The sequence below is a fragment of the Polyodon spathula genome, chromosome 24 (assembly GCF_017654505.1).
Source record: "Polyodon spathula isolate WHYD16114869_AA chromosome 24, ASM1765450v1, whole genome shotgun sequence".
Classification (NCBI taxonomy): Eukaryota; Metazoa; Chordata; class Actinopteri; order Acipenseriformes; family Polyodontidae; genus Polyodon; species Polyodon spathula.
In genome coordinates this window covers 18,339,525-18,355,913 of record NC_054557.1, presented here as the reverse complement: position 1 = coordinate 18,355,913, position 16,389 = coordinate 18,339,525, and the positions used below count along the sequence as shown (strand labels likewise).

The window sequence follows — 16,389 nt, the reverse complement described above, 5'->3', positions numbered from 1 at the left end:
CGATGCTTGTATTATGGGAGCGATGATCGTGTATTATGGGAGCGATGCTTGTATTATGGGAGCGATGCTTGTATTATGGGAGCGATGCTTGTATTATGGGAGCGATGCTTGTATTATGGGAGCGATGCTTGTATTATGGGAGCGATGTTTGTATTATGGGAGCGATGTTTGTATTATGGGAGCGATGCTTGTATTATGGGAGCGATGCTTGTATTATGGGAGCGATGCTTGTATTATGGGAGCGATGCTTGTATTATGGGAGCGATGCTTGTATTATGGGAGCGATGATCGTGTTACTGGAGCGATGCTTGTATTATGGGAGCGATGTTTGTATTATGGGAGCGATGCTTGTATTATGGGAGCGATGCTTGTATTATGGGAGCGATGCTTGTATTATGGGAGCGATGTTTGTATTATGGGAGCGATGATCGTGTTACTGGAGCGATGCTTGTATTATGGGAGCGATGATCGTGTTACTGGAGCGATGCTTGTATTATGGGAGCGATGCTTGTATTATGGGAGCGATGCTTGATGGGAGCGATGTTTGTATTATGGGAGCGATGTTTGTATTATGGGAGCGATGATCGTGTTACTGGAGCGATGCTTGTATTATGGGAGCGATGATCGTGTTACTGGAGCGATGCTTGTATTATGGGAGCGATGCTTGTATTATGGGAGCGATGCTTGTATTATGGGAGCGATGCTTGTATTATGGGAGCGATGCTTGTATTATGGGAGCGATGTTTGTATTATGGGAGCGATGATCGTGTTACTGGAGCGATGCTTGTATTATGGGAGCGATGATCGTGTTACTGGAGCGATGCTTGTATTATGGGAGCGATGCTTGTATTATGGGAGCGATGCTTGTATTATGGGAGCGATGCTTGTATTATGGGAGCGATGCTTGTCGGTTGTTGTATTGCGAAGGCGATGCACTCCGCTAATTAAATAATTTGAGGACAGGCTGCTTTCATTAGAGAAAAATGTTTCTCTTTAGCTATATTGTCATGATAACTGACCACGGTTTTAAAGTTCATAACTAGAAACAAAAACCAAACAAACATTACTGTATTTAATAAACTACATAACACGAGTCATTCATTCTGTTATCAAGTCAAATAAAAACACAAACAAACAACCCCATGGTCACGCCCACCCTGGGAGCGTCACCAGTCCGAGCCACGCCCCCTCACACAGGACCGGCGCTTCCATCCGCGACCAGCAGGGGGCAGTCGGGCACCGCAGAGAGACTTTGAGAAGCCGGATCCCCGATTCCGATTGGCTCTTTCTGAGGTTGAGAAAATACAGAATATTCAGATGCTCCAAAAAGAAAAAGTCCTAAATCAGAGTTTTGGTTTTTTTGTCGCTGTTGCGCTCCTCGGCTGTGGATCTCAGGGTGAAACATTGGATTATTTTAGAAATCTAAAATTGATTTATTATTATTATTATTATTATTATTATTATTATTATATTATTATTATTATTATATTTATAATATGCACAAATGAAGTGCTGTTGTGAACTTTGTGGCACGACCTGCATCCTTTGGACAGGCGCGTGGGTCTTCAGACGTTTAACGAAACAGGCTTGTAACCAGCAGGACCCTGATTCAAATCCCAGCACCCGCCATCGACTCCCCTGTGTGGACACACCTGAGTCTGAAGACAAGGCTTCCCGTTCTAGGACCCCTAAGCAAGGCTCCCCGTGTGGGACCCTAAGCACAAGGCTCCCTGTGTGGGACACCCGCAAGACTTCCCTGTGCGTACCCTGAGCAAGACTCGCTCCGATGGCACACCCTGGACTCGTTCCGAGCAAGGCACGCTGGATTCGGACCCTGAGCACAGTTCTCCCTGTGTGGACCCGTTGAGCAAGACTCCCTGTGTGGGACCCTGAGGCTGTGTGGGACCCTGAGCAAGACTCCCTGTGTGGGACCCTGAGCAAGGCTCCCTGTGTGGGACCCTGAGCAAGGCTCCCTGTGTGGGACCCTGAGCAAGACTCCCTGTGTGGGACCCTGAGCAAGACTCGCTGAGCGGGACCCTGAGCCTGCTGTGGGACCCTGAGCAAGGCTCCCTGTGTGGGACCCTGAGCAAGACTCCCTGTGTGGGACCCTGAGCAAGACTCCCTGTGTGGGACCCTGAGCAAGACTCGCTGGGCGGGACCCTGAGCAAGGCTCCCTGTGTGGGACCCTGAGCAAGACTCCCTGTGTGGGACCCTGAGCGAGCCACTGAACCTCCTTGTGCTGCGTCTTTGGGGTGAGGCGTTGTTGTGAGTGACTCTGCAGCTGATAGCTCACACACCCTAGTCTCCTATCTTGTAAAGCGCTTTGTGATGGTGCTCCACTGTGAAAGACACTATATAAAAATAAAGATGATTTAACAATAACCATTAAATACAAGGAAAAAAAAGAGGCACAGCACAGTTTCTAAACTCACTGGAATAGAAATCCAAACACATTTATTGTTCAAACAGTTAAATTAATGCAACATGAAGCCTCAAACTGAACTGTACAGCACAGGCTGCTCTGACAGGCGGGGAAATCACAAAGCGATCGTTCTCTCTGCACAGGGGGGGGGTTGGGGGGGGGGGGGGGGGGGGCTGGTCACTGCGGTCCATCGCTTCTGATTTACCGCTCGGAGCGAATTCAGAAACAGCCACTGGGGTTTGTGGCGATCGATCGATCGCTTTTCATAAAGACTCCGCCGAGGAGAACAGCGATCCTCACAACCCCCCCTCCCCCCTCCCCCCCAGCGGCCATTTCGCCTGGAGCGGAAAACCTGCCCCCGATCAACAGCAGCGAAGACCCTCCCCCCACGGAGACCTCAATCTGGAACAAATCGAAAACAAAATCTATTCTTACAAAGGAATTGGAATTGTTTACATATACAAAAAAAAACAACACACACACACACAAAGGAATCCCCCCCCAACTAGACTAAATCTCCGCTAGAGTCTGCCGAGCCTCCCAGCTCCGGGCTGTGAGGAGAGGGAGGCGTAGGGGAAGGAGGGAGGGGGGAGGGGCGGTGAGGGCAGAGCTGGGTAGGAGGGAGGAGCGGGCGGTGGGGGGAGCAGCGGCTGCAGCTTCCTCTCCCAGTACTGCTCCTTGTGTCTCAGCACCCTCATCCTGGCACGGTGCTCCTCCTCCGCCAGCTCCCCCGCTCTCCGGAGCTGCTGCTTCTTCACCCCGTGGAGCTCCACCGCCTGTCTGATCTGCAGCCGGACCAGGGAGAGCTGGAGCTGATCCTCCCTGCGAGGGGGGGCCGCACCGGGGGGGCCCAGGCCCCTGCCCAGACCTTTCCTCTTGCCCCTGGCCCCCTCCGGTCTCCCTGCGTCCGGGGCGGGGCTGGTGAAGAGGTGGGGCGGTGGGGGCAGGGGCTGGTTCCCAGTTTCTCTTCTGCTGCTGCTCCCTGCCTCACCCGGTCTGGCCATGGGGAGAGCCGGGGGAGAGGAGGAGGAGGAGGAGGGGGCCGAGGACCCCCCCTGAGGCTGGGGGGTCTGGGGGTCCTTTTCTTCAGCTCTGAGACACCACATTCCTCCTTGCAGAGATCCACCACTTCTAGAGAGAGGGAGAGAGAGAGAAGGAGGGAGAGGGAGAGAGAGACACAGAGAGTCATTTTTTTTTTTTTATTCAGTAGTCAGCAATTGTTATAATTTATTATTATTTTCTCCCAGTTTAGAAAATCCCATTATTTTTAGGCTCACTGCTACCCCCCCCGCGCTGCCCTCCGAAGCGTGTGCTGTCAGCTGCCCGCTTCTTTACACACTGCAGACTCACCCTGCAGCCACCCAGAGACAACGCAGCCCTGGGCAGCTTACAGGTCAAGCCCGCAGTCGCCTGCCAGCCTACAGGGGGCGCTGCTTGGCAGTGGAATAGCCTGGACTCGAACCGGCGACCTCCAGGCTACAGGGCGCATCCTGCACGCCACGCGGAGCGCGTTTACCGGGATCGCCAGGAGCCCCGAGAGAATCAAACAATTTAACATAATGCTAGGTGTTTAATGCAACAAGCCCCTTGCTTTTTAAAAATGAAAGGCTTTCGGTCAGTGTGTGTGATTGTTATGCTGCTGAGCCCGGGGTCCAATAATTCACTATTGCCTCTGCAAGGCTGTCTAAGACGTGTTGTTAATTACCGCATCACAGCCTCACGTGATCTCTTACCTTCCCCCAAGCTGCATCGCTGCTGACTGGCCGAGCCGGGCTCCTGCGTTGAGGCGCCGGCGCTGAGAGAAAGTGGGGGGGCCCCATTCACGCTCCTCTGCGGTTTCAGGGTGTCGGTCGACTCCGGCCCAGCTCCCAGAGGATCCCCTCCCCTTAACGCCAACCCAACCCCGAGCCTCGACCCCCTTTGAACCCCTGCACCGCTCCAGCCAGGGGCCCTCAAGCCCCAATCACGCTCCTCCCCCAACCCGTTGGGGTTGAGAGAGAGGGGGAGGAGGAGGGAGGTGGGAGGACCTGGCCGCGAGGAGTCATGTCTCAGACGCTGGGGACCGCTGGACGAGCCCGGGGCTGTGGATGAGGGGAAGTGGGGGGGGGGGCCTTGGGCGGAACCTTCCCCTCCCCAGGCTCCCCCTTTCCCCTCGGCCCCGGCTCCCTGCTCTCCTGCTTCCCCTTGGCTCCTGTCTCCCCTCCTCCCCCGGCCCCAGCCTTGGCTCTCCTCGCCTGGGCGGAGGAGCGGGCGGTCTTCTTGGCCCGGGCCTTGATGTTCTCCCAGCACTTGCGCAGCTGCTTGGCGTCGCGGTGGAAGACACAGGGGTGCCCGTTGAACTCGGCTCCCAGCTGCTGCCACGTGCGCTGCTTGCGCAGGACGGTCCCCGCGTCGCCCTTGCGGCTCTCCAGCACCGAGCGGTGTCTCTCGATCAGCCCCAGCAGCACCCTCTTCTCCAGCTCCGAGAAGTGACGGGAGGCCCTGGAGCAGGGGGGGGAGGAGCCCGTGGAGGGGTGGGGGGGAGGATGGGCTGCTGCCCAGACCTGCCCCCCCCCCCCCCCCCCCCGCTGCTGAGAAATCAGACTGCTCCCACACGGCCCTTCTGTACAGGGGAGACAAGGACAGCAGGGACGGGAATCAGACTCCTATTGCACAGCAGCGTCACCCAGGCCAGGTTTGATCAGCCCACAGTGTGTCTAGATAACAAGCTCAGGTGTGTCTGATTATTAAACAGTAAAAAACAGGACTGGACCGGACTGCTCTGCAGTAGGAGTCCTACTGACATCCCTGGATGACTCCTAGACAGTGATATTGCACTCACCTGTGCCTGACCCTGAGTTGCTCCCCTGGGGTACCTCCTCTCTCGCTGCGGGGTGCTGGAACTGCGTGCAGCCTTCATCGCCTGGCACCGCGAAGAGGGGGGCCCCCATCTCCCCCATTTCTCCCATCTCTCCGATCTCCCGCATCTCCCCCATCTCTCCGATCTCTCGCATCTCCCCCATCTCTCCCCCCATTTCGGGGTAGAAGGGGTAAACGTTCCCCTCCCTGCCTCCTTCCTCCTGGGGCAGCTTCGCAGTCCACGCTGCTTTGCGCTTCCGGGACCCTGTGAGGAGCGCGGCCCCCGCCTCACAGCCGCTCCCCGCAGCTCCGTTCGGAAACAGCTGCCCCTCCGTACCCCAGGGGTCACCCTCCTGCACCCCCGCTCCCTGGAGGCTGGACTCAACGAGCTCTGCCTCCTGCTCCTCCTCCTGTTTGATGACGGTGGTCTCCCACTCCCAGTCCTCCTCCTCCGGCTTCACCTCCCCAGGAACGAAGCTCTCCGGCTGGGCGAGGGCCAGCGCCGCCCCCGTGCCGGGATCCAGCTCCATCCCCGCGGTCCCTGGAAGCACAGCCGGGCTCGCCTGCCTGTCAGGGTCGGGGGCAGGTGGTCAGTTACACTGAAAAGCAGGGGTGCCTGCCCAGTCAGTCCTGGGCTTGCTCCAAATCACCCAAGCAAGCAATGCTAATCACAGGCACTACAAACACAGAAACACACGGCTCAGAACTGTATTATTATTATTATTATTATTATTATTACATGATAGGATCATCAAAAGAGGTTGAAAATACAAGAGTAACGATCGCATCACAAACAATTAATGATCAATGATAATGATGTCATCAATTACACAGGCGTGCCAGGATTCAATTGCAATTACATTAGAGCTGGAATTAATTATCGAATAGCACGGCTACAGCTGTGACAGACCCCCAGGTCTGGTGCCTGTGGTTTAGAGTAAGGGTGGCAACTAGACTCCCATTGCACAGCAGTGTGATCCAGTCCAGGTTTTACTACCAGCCTGATCAGCCACCAGTGTGTCTTATTATTAAACTACCAGTGAAACCAGGAATGGATCACACACTGCTGTGCAGCGGGAGTCTTATTCCCATCCCCGTGGAGTTTGTACAGCAGACAGTGAGCGGCTGGGTTCACTCGCCAGCAGTGTTACTCCGAGGTTAGCGCGAATCGGGTCTGTGAAACCAGCCTTATAGGGTTAGGGGTTCGTCTTCACGTTATGTGCGATACGGGCGCTACAGATCTATCAATTCGGGCCGCTTGCATCGCCAGGGATGAGACTAGCGAGCAGAAGCATACTGTCTGGAAATTACAAATCAAATTAAATATTTTTAAAAACCGCTCAGGCGTTTCTATGCGCTCGTCCGCTCCTCCTAGCGCAGCGCGGTAGATTTGTACTGTCGGGACTGCAACTCTTACACGAAGGGATGATTATTATTTATTTATTTATTTATTTATTTATACTCATGAAAGGAAACTCACAACAAACCGCGGCGTTTTTAACATTTTCATTTGAGATCAAATTATTTAAAAAGTTTTCCTTGGGAAATACACTCGCACACAGCGCAGTTCAGGGTCTGTTATTGCTAGATTATTATCGTTATTATCGTTATTATTATTATTGTTATTGTTATTATTATTATTGTACCGTTGTTTAAAATAAATAAATAAAATTCAGCGTTACCTTTTATTTATCCGTTCTTCCCGTCTTTAGCTGTAAAAAGCGTCGCACAATGATGCGCTGTTACTCCACAAAGGCTGCTGGGAATTGTAGTCCCATGGCGGTTATCGCTAGTCAGTTTTTAGTCCAAGTCTTTATATATTTATGTATTTAGTTATTGATTTATTTATTTATTATTACTACCAAATTTCTATTGGCACTAAGGCAAGTAGCTGCACAAAAGTACATGGATTTAACTTTCTCTAAACTAATGACTTTATATAAAATAATGACAACTGGGGCTCAGCACAGAACTCTTTATTCAAAAAGCACCACAATCATTTTATTTCACTTTGTGCACCTCAAACATACACACACACACACACACACACACACACACACAGGGATGGGAATCAGACTCCTGCTGCACAGCGGTTTGATCCATTCCTGGTTTCACTAGGAGTTTAACAATAAGACACACCTGAGCTTGTTAGCTAGACACACTGGGGGCTGATCACTAGGAGTCTGACTTCCATCCCTGTATGTATGTATATACAGTGAAGAGGAGTGGTAATGGAGACACTGATTGCAAGACAGCAAGACAAGCACCAAACCCTCCTCTGACTGAGACAACGTCCTCCCCACTGGGGGTGGGGCCTGCTGGGGGGTGGGGCTGAGTCCCAGGGGGCGTGGCCTTCCATTACTACAAGGTTCTGTGGGTGGGTGTGGCTTCAGGCTGAGTTCTGGCGGTGGGGGTGGCCTCTGCTTGTGGTCTGTGTTCCAGTGTGTGTGACTCCTCCTCCTCCTCTTTTGCCGGGGGGCGGGGCCTCCGGTGTGGCCACCCCCCCCTGCAGCTGCCTCAGCAGGGTGATGCTCTGCTCCTGTGTGCGTGCCGTCCGCTCCAGTGCGGCTCTCAGCTCTCTCTGTTCCTGCAGCAGTTGTGCATGGAAGCTGCGCTGCTCCTGCAGAAAGTCTGACAGCAGCGACAGCACCCTCTCCTGGAAGCCAGCGGTACAGCCCTCGGGCGGGGGAGCTGCGAGGGTGGGAGAAACATGCGGTAAAACAATCAATCAATCTCGCATGGACTAGGAATCGGACAAGGTGTAACTGTTGCTGGTTGATTTCTTAATTGTGATTATTAATAATAATAATAATAGCAGTATGAACACAAACCGGGCCCCTGGCTGTGTGAATCCATCTCTGTTTTTCCACTGTAGGGGAGTGAGGTTGTGGGATCCCCTGTGTCCAGCAGGGGGGGTTGGAGAGCAGACTGTCCCCTGCCCGTGCTCTCCCTCGCCCCGTCCCCCTCAGTGTCTCTCTGGGCGTCTGACCCCCAGTCCCGCTCTTTCGCGAATGGGGAGGAGTCCAGAGAGGAAGGGGAGGAGCCAGGGTCCGGGATGGGGCGGGGCAGGGGGTGGGGAGGAGAGGGGGGCACGAGGCCGGGGAGCGAGGGGGAGCCTGAGCCTGAGAGAGCGAGAAATCGACACGTCAACACCATGAACCTCACTAAAATAAATGAAAAACTGGGTTAGCAGAGACCCACCCCTCACCCCTCACCCCCCACCTCAGACTCACCGGAGGAGCTGTCCTCGCCCCGCGGCTCCCGGGGGGTCCTGGTCAGCAGGACATCCATCGTCTTGAAGAACCTGCTGAGGACAAGCAAGAGACGAGGTGAGTGTGCGACAGAGCAGGGCTCAGGTACAGTGTAACTGCAATTCAGAGCGGGGCTGTAATTGTAATTGTAAATGTAATTGAATCCTGGCACCCTTGTGTAATTGGTATTATAATTACTCCACATCACTGATCCACTCCAGTTCAGCTGTGGGTTTGCTTGTCGTTTGACGCCCCCCTTTAAGAGTCACACCCACCTGCTGTTGCTGCCTGTCGCTCCACACTGCCTCCTCCTGGCCTTCTCCTTCCAGTACATCTGCTTGAGCGCGCTCCAGCGGGAGCGGATGAGCCCCACCTCTCTCGGGACCCCGCGCTCCGCCAGGGCCAGCCGCACCCTCTCCCAGAGTCCCACGCTGCTCCGACACTTCCTGTCCAGCTGGCGGGCCATGCCCAGCCGCGCCACCACGGACAGCATGGCGAGCGTGTCTTCATCAGACCACCGGGCGTGGGACCGCTGGAGACTGCGGGATGCCAGGACCCCCTCCGTCGCGGGACCCCTGAGCCGGTCAGCATCAGAGAGAAAACCTGCAATGAGAAGAGAGGAGCCCGTCATCATCATCATTATCATTATTATTCTTATTCTTATTCTTATTCTTATTATTTTTATTGTTATTATGAGTTTACTGGGTGGCACACAGGTGTCACAGGGCAGCGCAGGGTTACAGTGCGAGATTCAGATTGAAACACAGTGTCGTTTACAGCCAGTGCAGTTATTATACTGCTGAAATACAATATGAACTAGGATGTAACCGGACAGGATTACAGAGAGTTCTAGGGTCAAACTGAATGCGCTATGCAGTTCCATGCTGTGCCGCCCACAACAGTCCCCATCACTCCCAGTACCTACCAGCTCTGCTACCAGCCCCTGCACACCAGTCCCCATCACTTCCAGTGCCAGCCTGCCTCCCAGCCCCCTCTGGCCCGGCAGCGGGGCCCGTGACAGGGTCGCTGTGCTGCTCCGGCTCCTGGTCCCGCTCCAGCTTCGGGTCAGCCTCCATGTAACTCTCGCGGGACTCGTGTTTGAACCCCCCCTCTCCCTCTTCTTCCTCCTCCTCCTGCTCCTGCTGCTCCTCCTCCTCCTCCTCCTTCACGCTCAGAGCGCTGGGGCTAGAGACGATGATGACCCTGAGGTGCCCCTCTGTGGCTGGGGTGAGAGTGTCGCAGTCCCCCCCTTCTCCCTCCCGGCTCTCTCCCTCGCCCTGCCACTGCCTCCAGGGAGCGCTCTCGCCGGCCGTGACGGGATCCAGCTGAGGGCTCTGCGGGTTACTGTGTCTGGGCAGCACGGCGCCTGGATAACAGAGCTGTGTGAATGTCAGTGTCAGGGGTGGGTGTGTGTGTGTGGGTGGGTGGGTGTGTGTGTGTGTGGGAGGGAGTAAACAGAAAGCGATTAATACAAACCCACTCCTCATGCGTGCTGTACCAGTTTCAATGCAAAGTTCAAATTAACTTGAACTTAAGAAGAGTCTGCTAATTGAATCAACACAAAGCGGGCAGGTTTAAGACCTCGGGGTGATCAGGGGGCACACAGAGCTCCAGACCTCGGGGTGATCAGGGGGCACATGCACTGAAGAGCTCTTACCCTGAGACTCTGCAATCTCCGAGCTGCGCGGCACTTCTCACACCTCTCCACCTGCAGTATCAACACAGGGCACGTCAACAGCAGAGCGGGAATGCATGCTGACCCAGTCTCAGCCTCCTCCTGCTGTCAAAGCCTCACGCAGTCACCCTCCCTTTGCAAACGCCTATCCCTGCCTTTGTGTATATTCACTGTGCATAGAGATTGCACACACATGTGTGTTTGTGTTTGTTTTGCATTTTTACTGCCTGTAACGCAGATAGTTTTTTACATTTAATTTTCTGCAATTTGCTTTGGATAAAAGCATCTGCTAAATAATTAAACAATGAATAATAATTAAATACATATGGAAATTACATGAAAATGTATTTTTATATATATATATATAAATACACACACTCACATATAAGAATCACCTATCAAACATAAGAAATAACCAACATTCTAACCCTAACCCTAACCCAATGACGTCACAAAGACGCCGATAATGCCAGCTGTGTGACGTACCATGTCCTCGATGTCCTTCGACATCCCGGGCCAGTAGAACAGGGAGGAGATGGCCTCTCTGGTTTTGACGATGCCATTGTGATTGCCCGCTGCAGACGCGTGGTGAAACTCGTTAAACACGGCTTGCGTCTCCAGCAGCGTCCTGACCACCCTGCGCTTCTTACCTTTAGAGTAGTGATAAAGCGTCCCATCTGAGAAACGCAAAAAACAATAAAAAAAATTTAAATTAATAAACAGAGCTTGTATTTAACAACTAGAAGGCTTGGTGGGGGTCCAGCGGCCAAAGAAAAGGGCTCGATAGCAGGAGGTTCAAATCCCGGCTCAGCCCGACTCCCTCTGTGTGTGTGTGTGTGTGTGTGTGAGACTGTAAGCAAGTCACTTCACCTGCTTGTGCTCCATCCTTCGGCTGAGACGCAAAACAAACGCGGTCCTATTGGAAGCGACTCTGCAGCAGCAGCAGCAGTTGATGATGATGCAGAGTTCACCCTCCTGGTCTCTGCAAGTCGCTTTGTGTAAAAGCGTCTGCTGAATGACTCATATATAATAATTGTAGTAATAACCCTGCCACTGTTTAAAGGCTCTTGCCTCAGCCCCAGCAGGGCAGCCCCTCTCTGGAGAGCCGCGGCGCTGTGGGAACGATACTCACCGATCAGAGAGAACTTGCTGCTCAGATGGCGGAGGTTTTGTTTCTGTGAGCTGGAGTAATTTTGAGGATAGGTTCGTTTTGAAAGATAGTTACAAATTCGGGAAATTTTTTCCTCCATCGGGGTGGTAAACATCCAACTCTGGAAAAAGAAAAGATAATCAGTTAATAAATTCGAAAAATTAATATAGAACATTGAATCATTTTTAGTACAAGCAAAATACCATGACTGCAACATTTTTATTCCTGTGTGTCAGTGTGTGTGATTGTGTGTGTGTTTGCAGCCAGCTCGCATGAGGCTTGCTATTAATCTTCCACGTGTCCTCTCTTCTCGCCCCCCCCCCAGCAGAGTTTGTTGCGAGTCTCCTCGCAGGACACGGTCTCGCGTGTTTGTCTCGACTCTCGCACACACAGTGCGGTGCTGCTAACACAGCTTTGCGAAAGAAAAGCATCCGAGCATAACCTGCATTTAACGCACACGGCTACGGAGAAACGCTTACCTGAAAAACCCCGAGACTCCGCTCCGAAGCACTTTCGCTGTCTACCAGCTTGCAATGGGCGTTTCCTGTAGTCGGACACCAAACAGATTGTGCGCATGTGCGGCTCAGTAAGTGGGCAAGCGCAGTAGTTTGTCTACCACATTCTGACGTATACCACAAAATGACACGACGCCGTTTAAACTCCCCCCCCCCCGCCCCCTCCCTGAGGAGAGTCGCTTTAACTTACCGATTCAGAGTAAACAGATTAAAAATAATAATCACTGTATTGATATCTGTATTGCTTATAGTTGTATCGCTTTAGTTAGTCCTCGTCTGCGGGTGCTGTGTAATATTTTACACTGTTTGCGATTAAGCACCTTGACAGTACATTAAAACAAATACACGCCTGGATCGCTTTGCAGCGCAAGATGCGTCGCCTTTATCGATTATGACAGGATTTCATCATTTATCATTATTATAAACTTATAGGTCAGTCTCACTTTATAACTTTTGCCTTGTGAATTATATATAAACTCTTAAACCCGACACCTCTCCCCCAACCACCATTAATAATAATAATAATAATAATAATAATAATAATAATAATAATAATAACTCTCTCGATGGCCTCTGGTTGGCATGGCAACAACCTCTGCTGCTTGACAACACTGCCCGCCCAGTGTCGTGACATCATAACTGCTAGCCCGTTGTGGATCTTCTCAAATCAGCGACTCTGCAAAACCGTGAGTACATCGATCAGTCGATCGATCGATCTGTTAATCTGTCTGTATCGATCTACATACCAGCGGTTTGTGCAGCGCAAGCAGATAAAGCCTGCGCTGGGAGGGCGAATGGAAACCGTCGTGTTAAAGAGTTGAGTTTTATTTTGACAAAATGCGGGGGGGGGGCATCAATACCAAGAGAGCAGCACCCACCCCTCGAGTGGAGCCCAACAAAGCGCTGCGTGAAATGCAAGAACTGTATTACATATACATCTCATATATATAGATAGAAATACACACAGGACCTGGAGACCCGAGCGGCGTGAACCACAGGCTCAGCGAAGCGAAATCACGGGGATTACTGGAGATCAGACACCCGCAGGGGCAGCGTTGTCGTTGTTGTGTTGTTGTTGTTGTTGTTGTTGTTGTTAATGCTAGCGCCGGCGGCACTGTGCTGTGTTTGTTAGTCACGGTTCGCCTGTTCCTTAAGGGCGAGGCTATGTTGTTATTTCAACACATGAATTCAAAACGAACCTCTTTGTAAGCGGGACCGGAACGTGTCGGGTCTGGCGGCAGTCTGTACAATCTGTGCATTGAAAACATGAAGACCCCCCCCCCCCCCCTAGATAGCAAAGCAGCGAATAAACCCTCCCACCTTTACAACAGCCCTCCGTGCACCTGTGCAGGTAAACCCACGACTCCAGCGCGCTTCGTGTGCTTTACCAGCGTCAACACGTTGAGAGTGCTGGACACGGACACCAGTGTTTTTTAGATATTTGTAAACGGTTTGTGTGAACTCTGGAGTTCGGGCAGCTGCCCTGCCGAAACTCTGAAGAAAAATAAAATAATTATACAAATACACGCAGGTAGGAAACATAACGAGGTACAGCAGGGCTAGTGTGAGTTACTAACCCTGCTCAAACTCAATATTAATAATACTAGACTTCATTGAGGGGAGCTCTGAACCCCAGGACTGGGTGCAGCAGCAGCAGGGCTAGGGTGAGATCCATCGCGCGGTCTGAGCGAGGGCTGACTTTGAGGCATCCTCAGTACAGGTCCCTCGCGCAGTCTGAGCGAAGGCTGACTTTGAGGCATCCTCAGTACAGGTCCCTCGCGCGGTCTGAGCGAGGGCTGACTTTGAGGCATCCTCAGTACAGGTCCCTCGCGCGGTCTGAGCGAGGGCTGACTTTGAGGCATCCTCAGTACAGGTCCCTCGCGCGGTCTGAGCGAGGGCTGACTTTGAGGCATCCTCAGTACAGGTCCCTCGCGCGGTCTGAGCGAGGGCTGACTTTGAGGCATCCTCAGTACAGGTCCCTCGCGAGGGCTGACTTTGAGGCATCCTCAGTACAGGTCCCTCACACGGTTGTTTTGTTTTTGCAGAGAAAGGGGGGGCATGTCCGGGTCCGAATCCACGAGCTTCAAACAGGAACCCCTGGACCTGACGATGGAGGCCTGCATGCAGAACCGGGGGGGCACCGAGGAGGGGGCCCCGACCCCAGAGCCCGACCCTGGAGACGAAGAGCAAGACACTTCCGACGAGGCAGAGGAGCCAGCTGAGCTACGCCAGCAAGAGCCTGCTGGTGAGTAAAAACACGAGCCCTGCTGCTGCTGCACCCAGTCCCGGGGCTCAGAGCTCCCCTCAATGAAGTCTATTATTATTAATATTGCAATGATCAGGAGCCAGGAGTTTGAGCAGGGTTAGAAACTCACACTAGCCCTGCTGCTGCTGCACCCAGTCCTGGGGTTCAGAGCTCCCCTCAATGAAGTCTGTCTCCAGATCATTTCAATAATAATAATAATAATAATAGACTCCATGGAGGGGAGCTCTGAACCCCAGCGTGAGTTTCAAGACATGCATCTTCACGTAACCCTGCTGCTGTGTTTGTGCCTCGGTAGGTCTCGGAGCTGGAGAAGGTGAAGATGTATCGGGATTGGGAGGAGGAGGGGGAGGGGGGGGAGGTCTCCACGCCTGCCCTCTCTGTGGCAAGTGTTTCAGCACGCCGTGGGTCCTGAAACTCCACCAGGAACGCCACGGCCCGCTCCCCTACAGCTGCCCCGACTGCGGGAAGAGCTTCGCTCGGCGCGGCAGTGGCAGCTACTCCCTGCACCTCGAGTCCTGCTCCTGCCCGCGCGCCTCCCCCTCCCCCTACCGCTGCGCCGACTGCGGCCGCAGCTTCAAGGACTTCACCTACTTCACCAACCACCAGAAGATCCACCGCGGGCTCAGCCCCTTCTGGTGCCAGGTGTGCGGCAAGAACTTCGCCAAAGCCTCTCACCTCACCTCCCACCAGAGCACCCATTGCTCCCTTCGGCTGTACTCCTGCAAGGGCTGCGGGGAGAGCTTCCGGACCCCCTCGCTGATGGGGGAGCACCAGTGCAAGGCTGGGAACAGGGCTGAGAAGGGAGGAGGTGGGGATGGGGATGGGGAGGGGGCGCTGTACAGGTGCCCCGACTGCGACTCCCTGTTCGGTTCCCTCCCCAGCCTGGTTTCCCACCAGCAGTTGATCCACCAGCTCTCGGATGAGCTGCCCTACCACTGTGAGACCTGCGGGGAACGCTTCGCCGGGGCCAAGGAGCTGGGGCGCCACGGCAAGACCCACAAGGCCAAGCGCCACGCCTGCGGGCAGTGCGGCAAGAGCTTCAGCTACTTCGCCAACTACTACACCCACCAGCAGCTCCACAACGGCCGGCCAGACCTGGAGAGCAAGGGGCGCTGGCGATACCGCTGCCGGGACTGCGACAGGATATTCTGGGATGCCCAGGAGCTCAGGGAGCACAGGAAGGTCCACGGGGAGGCTGGGGGGCAGCAGCAGCAGCAGGAGGAGGAGGAGGAGCAGCAGCTGGAGGGGGAGGGAGGATCAGAGAGGAGGAGGAGGAGGAGGACCAATGATAAGAAGGGGAAGGTAGCTCCCAAAGCAGCCAGCTTGGACAGCGGCAACAGCAAGGGGAGAGAGGAGCCGGGGATGGGAGGAGAGGAGGAGGAGAGGCAGGACCGAGGAGGAGATGCAGCAGCTGGTAATGATGCTGACGAAATGGAAGAGGCGCAGGAAGAGGAGGAGGAGGAGGAGAAGGAGGTGAAGAACAAGAGAGAAGGGAGGAAGCCGCTGAACGAGGGGCAGCACAGGTGCAGCTTCTGTGGCCTGAGGTTCAAGAAGAAGTGCCACCTGGAGGACCACCTGCTCTTCCACAGCGGCCAGAAGCCTTACGTGTGCAGCGAGTGTGGCAAGATCTTCAGCCACTACCCGTACTTCAAGAGCCACCTGGCGGTGCACCGGGGCGCCCGCCCCTTCGAGTGCCCGCACTGCGGGAAGGTTTTCTGCGTGGTCTCGCAGCTGAACCGCCACGCGCGCATCCACACGGGGGAGAAGCCCTACAGCTGCAAGGTGTGCGGCAAGAGCTTCGCCGACAGCACCAACTGCAAGAGGCACCAGCGGTCGCACCTCAAGGACAAGCAGCTGGCACAGCGGCCCCCGAGCCAGACGCAGCTGCACCGCGCCGGCAGGAGGAGGGGAGAGGGGGCCCCTGCTGTGCCCATGCTGCCGTCTAAGAGGGGCCGCCCATCGCGCTCCAAGAAGGGAGCGGTAGAGCCCCCCCTCCCCCAGTGAGACATCCCCCTCGTGGAAGGGGAGGGGAGCTGCAGGTGTGAGAGGTTGAGTCCGAGGACTCTGTGCTGACACAGAGGGGGTGTGATGTGTAAATATCTATAGAATAGCCTTTTTTTTTTTTAATCAGCTGTTATGTTTTTGCTCAGATAACCCAGCTTCCCAATGTTTCAGTGTGTTTGAAAACAAACAACAGAAACGTATTTATTATTCTCTTAAAAAAGACACCCCCTAGCAAATCAGACACGTGGTTTCAGACGAAGAGATGATA

At 53.8% G+C, this 16,389-nt stretch overlaps 3 protein-coding genes across 3 annotated transcripts; 1 reads left to right on the top strand and 2 right to left on the bottom strand.

The window, feature by feature from the left end:
• Positions 1-2,569: 2,569 nt before the first annotated feature.
• LOC121298565 (myb-related transcription factor, partner of profilin-like) lies at positions 2,570-7,002 on the bottom strand. Its single transcript, XM_041225692.1, has 5 exons — positions 6,943-7,002; positions 5,244-5,827; positions 4,546-5,024; positions 4,156-4,217; positions 2,570-3,553 (listed from the first exon to the last, which is right to left on the bottom strand). The coding sequence occupies exons 2-5, from the start codon at positions 5,788-5,790 to the stop codon at positions 2,944-2,946; spliced, it is 1,698 nt and encodes a 565-aa protein (XP_041081626.1). The 5' UTR covers positions 5,791-5,827; positions 6,943-7,002; the 3' UTR covers positions 2,570-2,943.
• A 366-nt stretch (positions 7,003-7,368) lies between these two features.
• Positions 7,369-11,902, bottom strand: LOC121298992. Its single transcript, XM_041226412.1, has 9 exons — positions 11,816-11,902; positions 11,319-11,457; positions 10,673-10,863; positions 10,169-10,219; positions 9,437-9,890; positions 8,787-9,114; positions 8,494-8,564; positions 8,092-8,382; positions 7,369-7,951 (listed from the first exon to the last, which is right to left on the bottom strand). Exons 2-9 carry the CDS (start codon positions 11,449-11,451, stop codon positions 7,650-7,652), a joined length of 1,821 nt encoding a protein of 606 aa, XP_041082346.1. The 5' UTR covers positions 11,452-11,457; positions 11,816-11,902; the 3' UTR covers positions 7,369-7,649.
• Positions 11,903-12,543: 641 nt separating this feature from the next.
• On the top strand, positions 12,544-16,389 carry LOC121298991 (zinc finger protein 2-like). The gene is made up of 3 exons (XM_041226411.1): positions 12,544-12,667; positions 13,897-14,096; positions 14,413-16,389. Exons 2-3 carry the CDS (start codon positions 13,910-13,912, stop codon positions 16,119-16,121), a joined length of 1,896 nt encoding a protein of 631 aa, XP_041082345.1. The 5' UTR covers positions 12,544-12,667; positions 13,897-13,909; the 3' UTR covers positions 16,122-16,389.

Coding starts and splice junctions, on each gene's coding strand:
- LOC121298565 (XM_041225692.1), bottom strand. CDS start 5,790: ATGGAGCTGGATCCCGGCACGGGGGCGGCGCTGGCCCTCGCCCAGCCG. Junction 5,025..5,243: donor CAACTCAGGGTCAGGCACAG/GTGAGTGCAATA, acceptor TCCCCTGTACAG/AAGGGCCGTGTGGGAGCAGT. Junction 4,218..4,545: donor GGGAGCCTGGGGAGGGGAAG/GTTCCGCCCAAG, acceptor ACTTTCTCTCAG/CGCCGGCGCCTCAACGCAGG.
- LOC121298992 (XM_041226412.1), bottom strand. CDS start 11,451: ATGTTTACCACCCCGATGGAGGAAAAAATTTCCCGAATTTGTAACTAT. Junction 9,115..9,436: donor AGGGGCTGGTAGCAGAGCTG/GTAGGTACTGGG, acceptor TTCTCATTGCAG/GTTTTCTCTCTGATGCTGAC. Junction 8,565..8,786: donor GCGACAGGCAGCAACAGCAG/GTGGGTGTGACT, acceptor TGTCCTCAGCAG/GTTCTTCAAGACGATGGATG.
- LOC121298991 (XM_041226411.1), top strand. CDS start 13,910: ATGTCCGGGTCCGAATCCACGAGCTTCAAACAGGAACCCCTGGACCTG. Junction 14,097..14,412: donor ACGCCAGCAAGAGCCTGCTG/GTGAGTAAAAAC, acceptor GTGCCTCGGTAG/GTCTCGGAGCTGGAGAAGGT.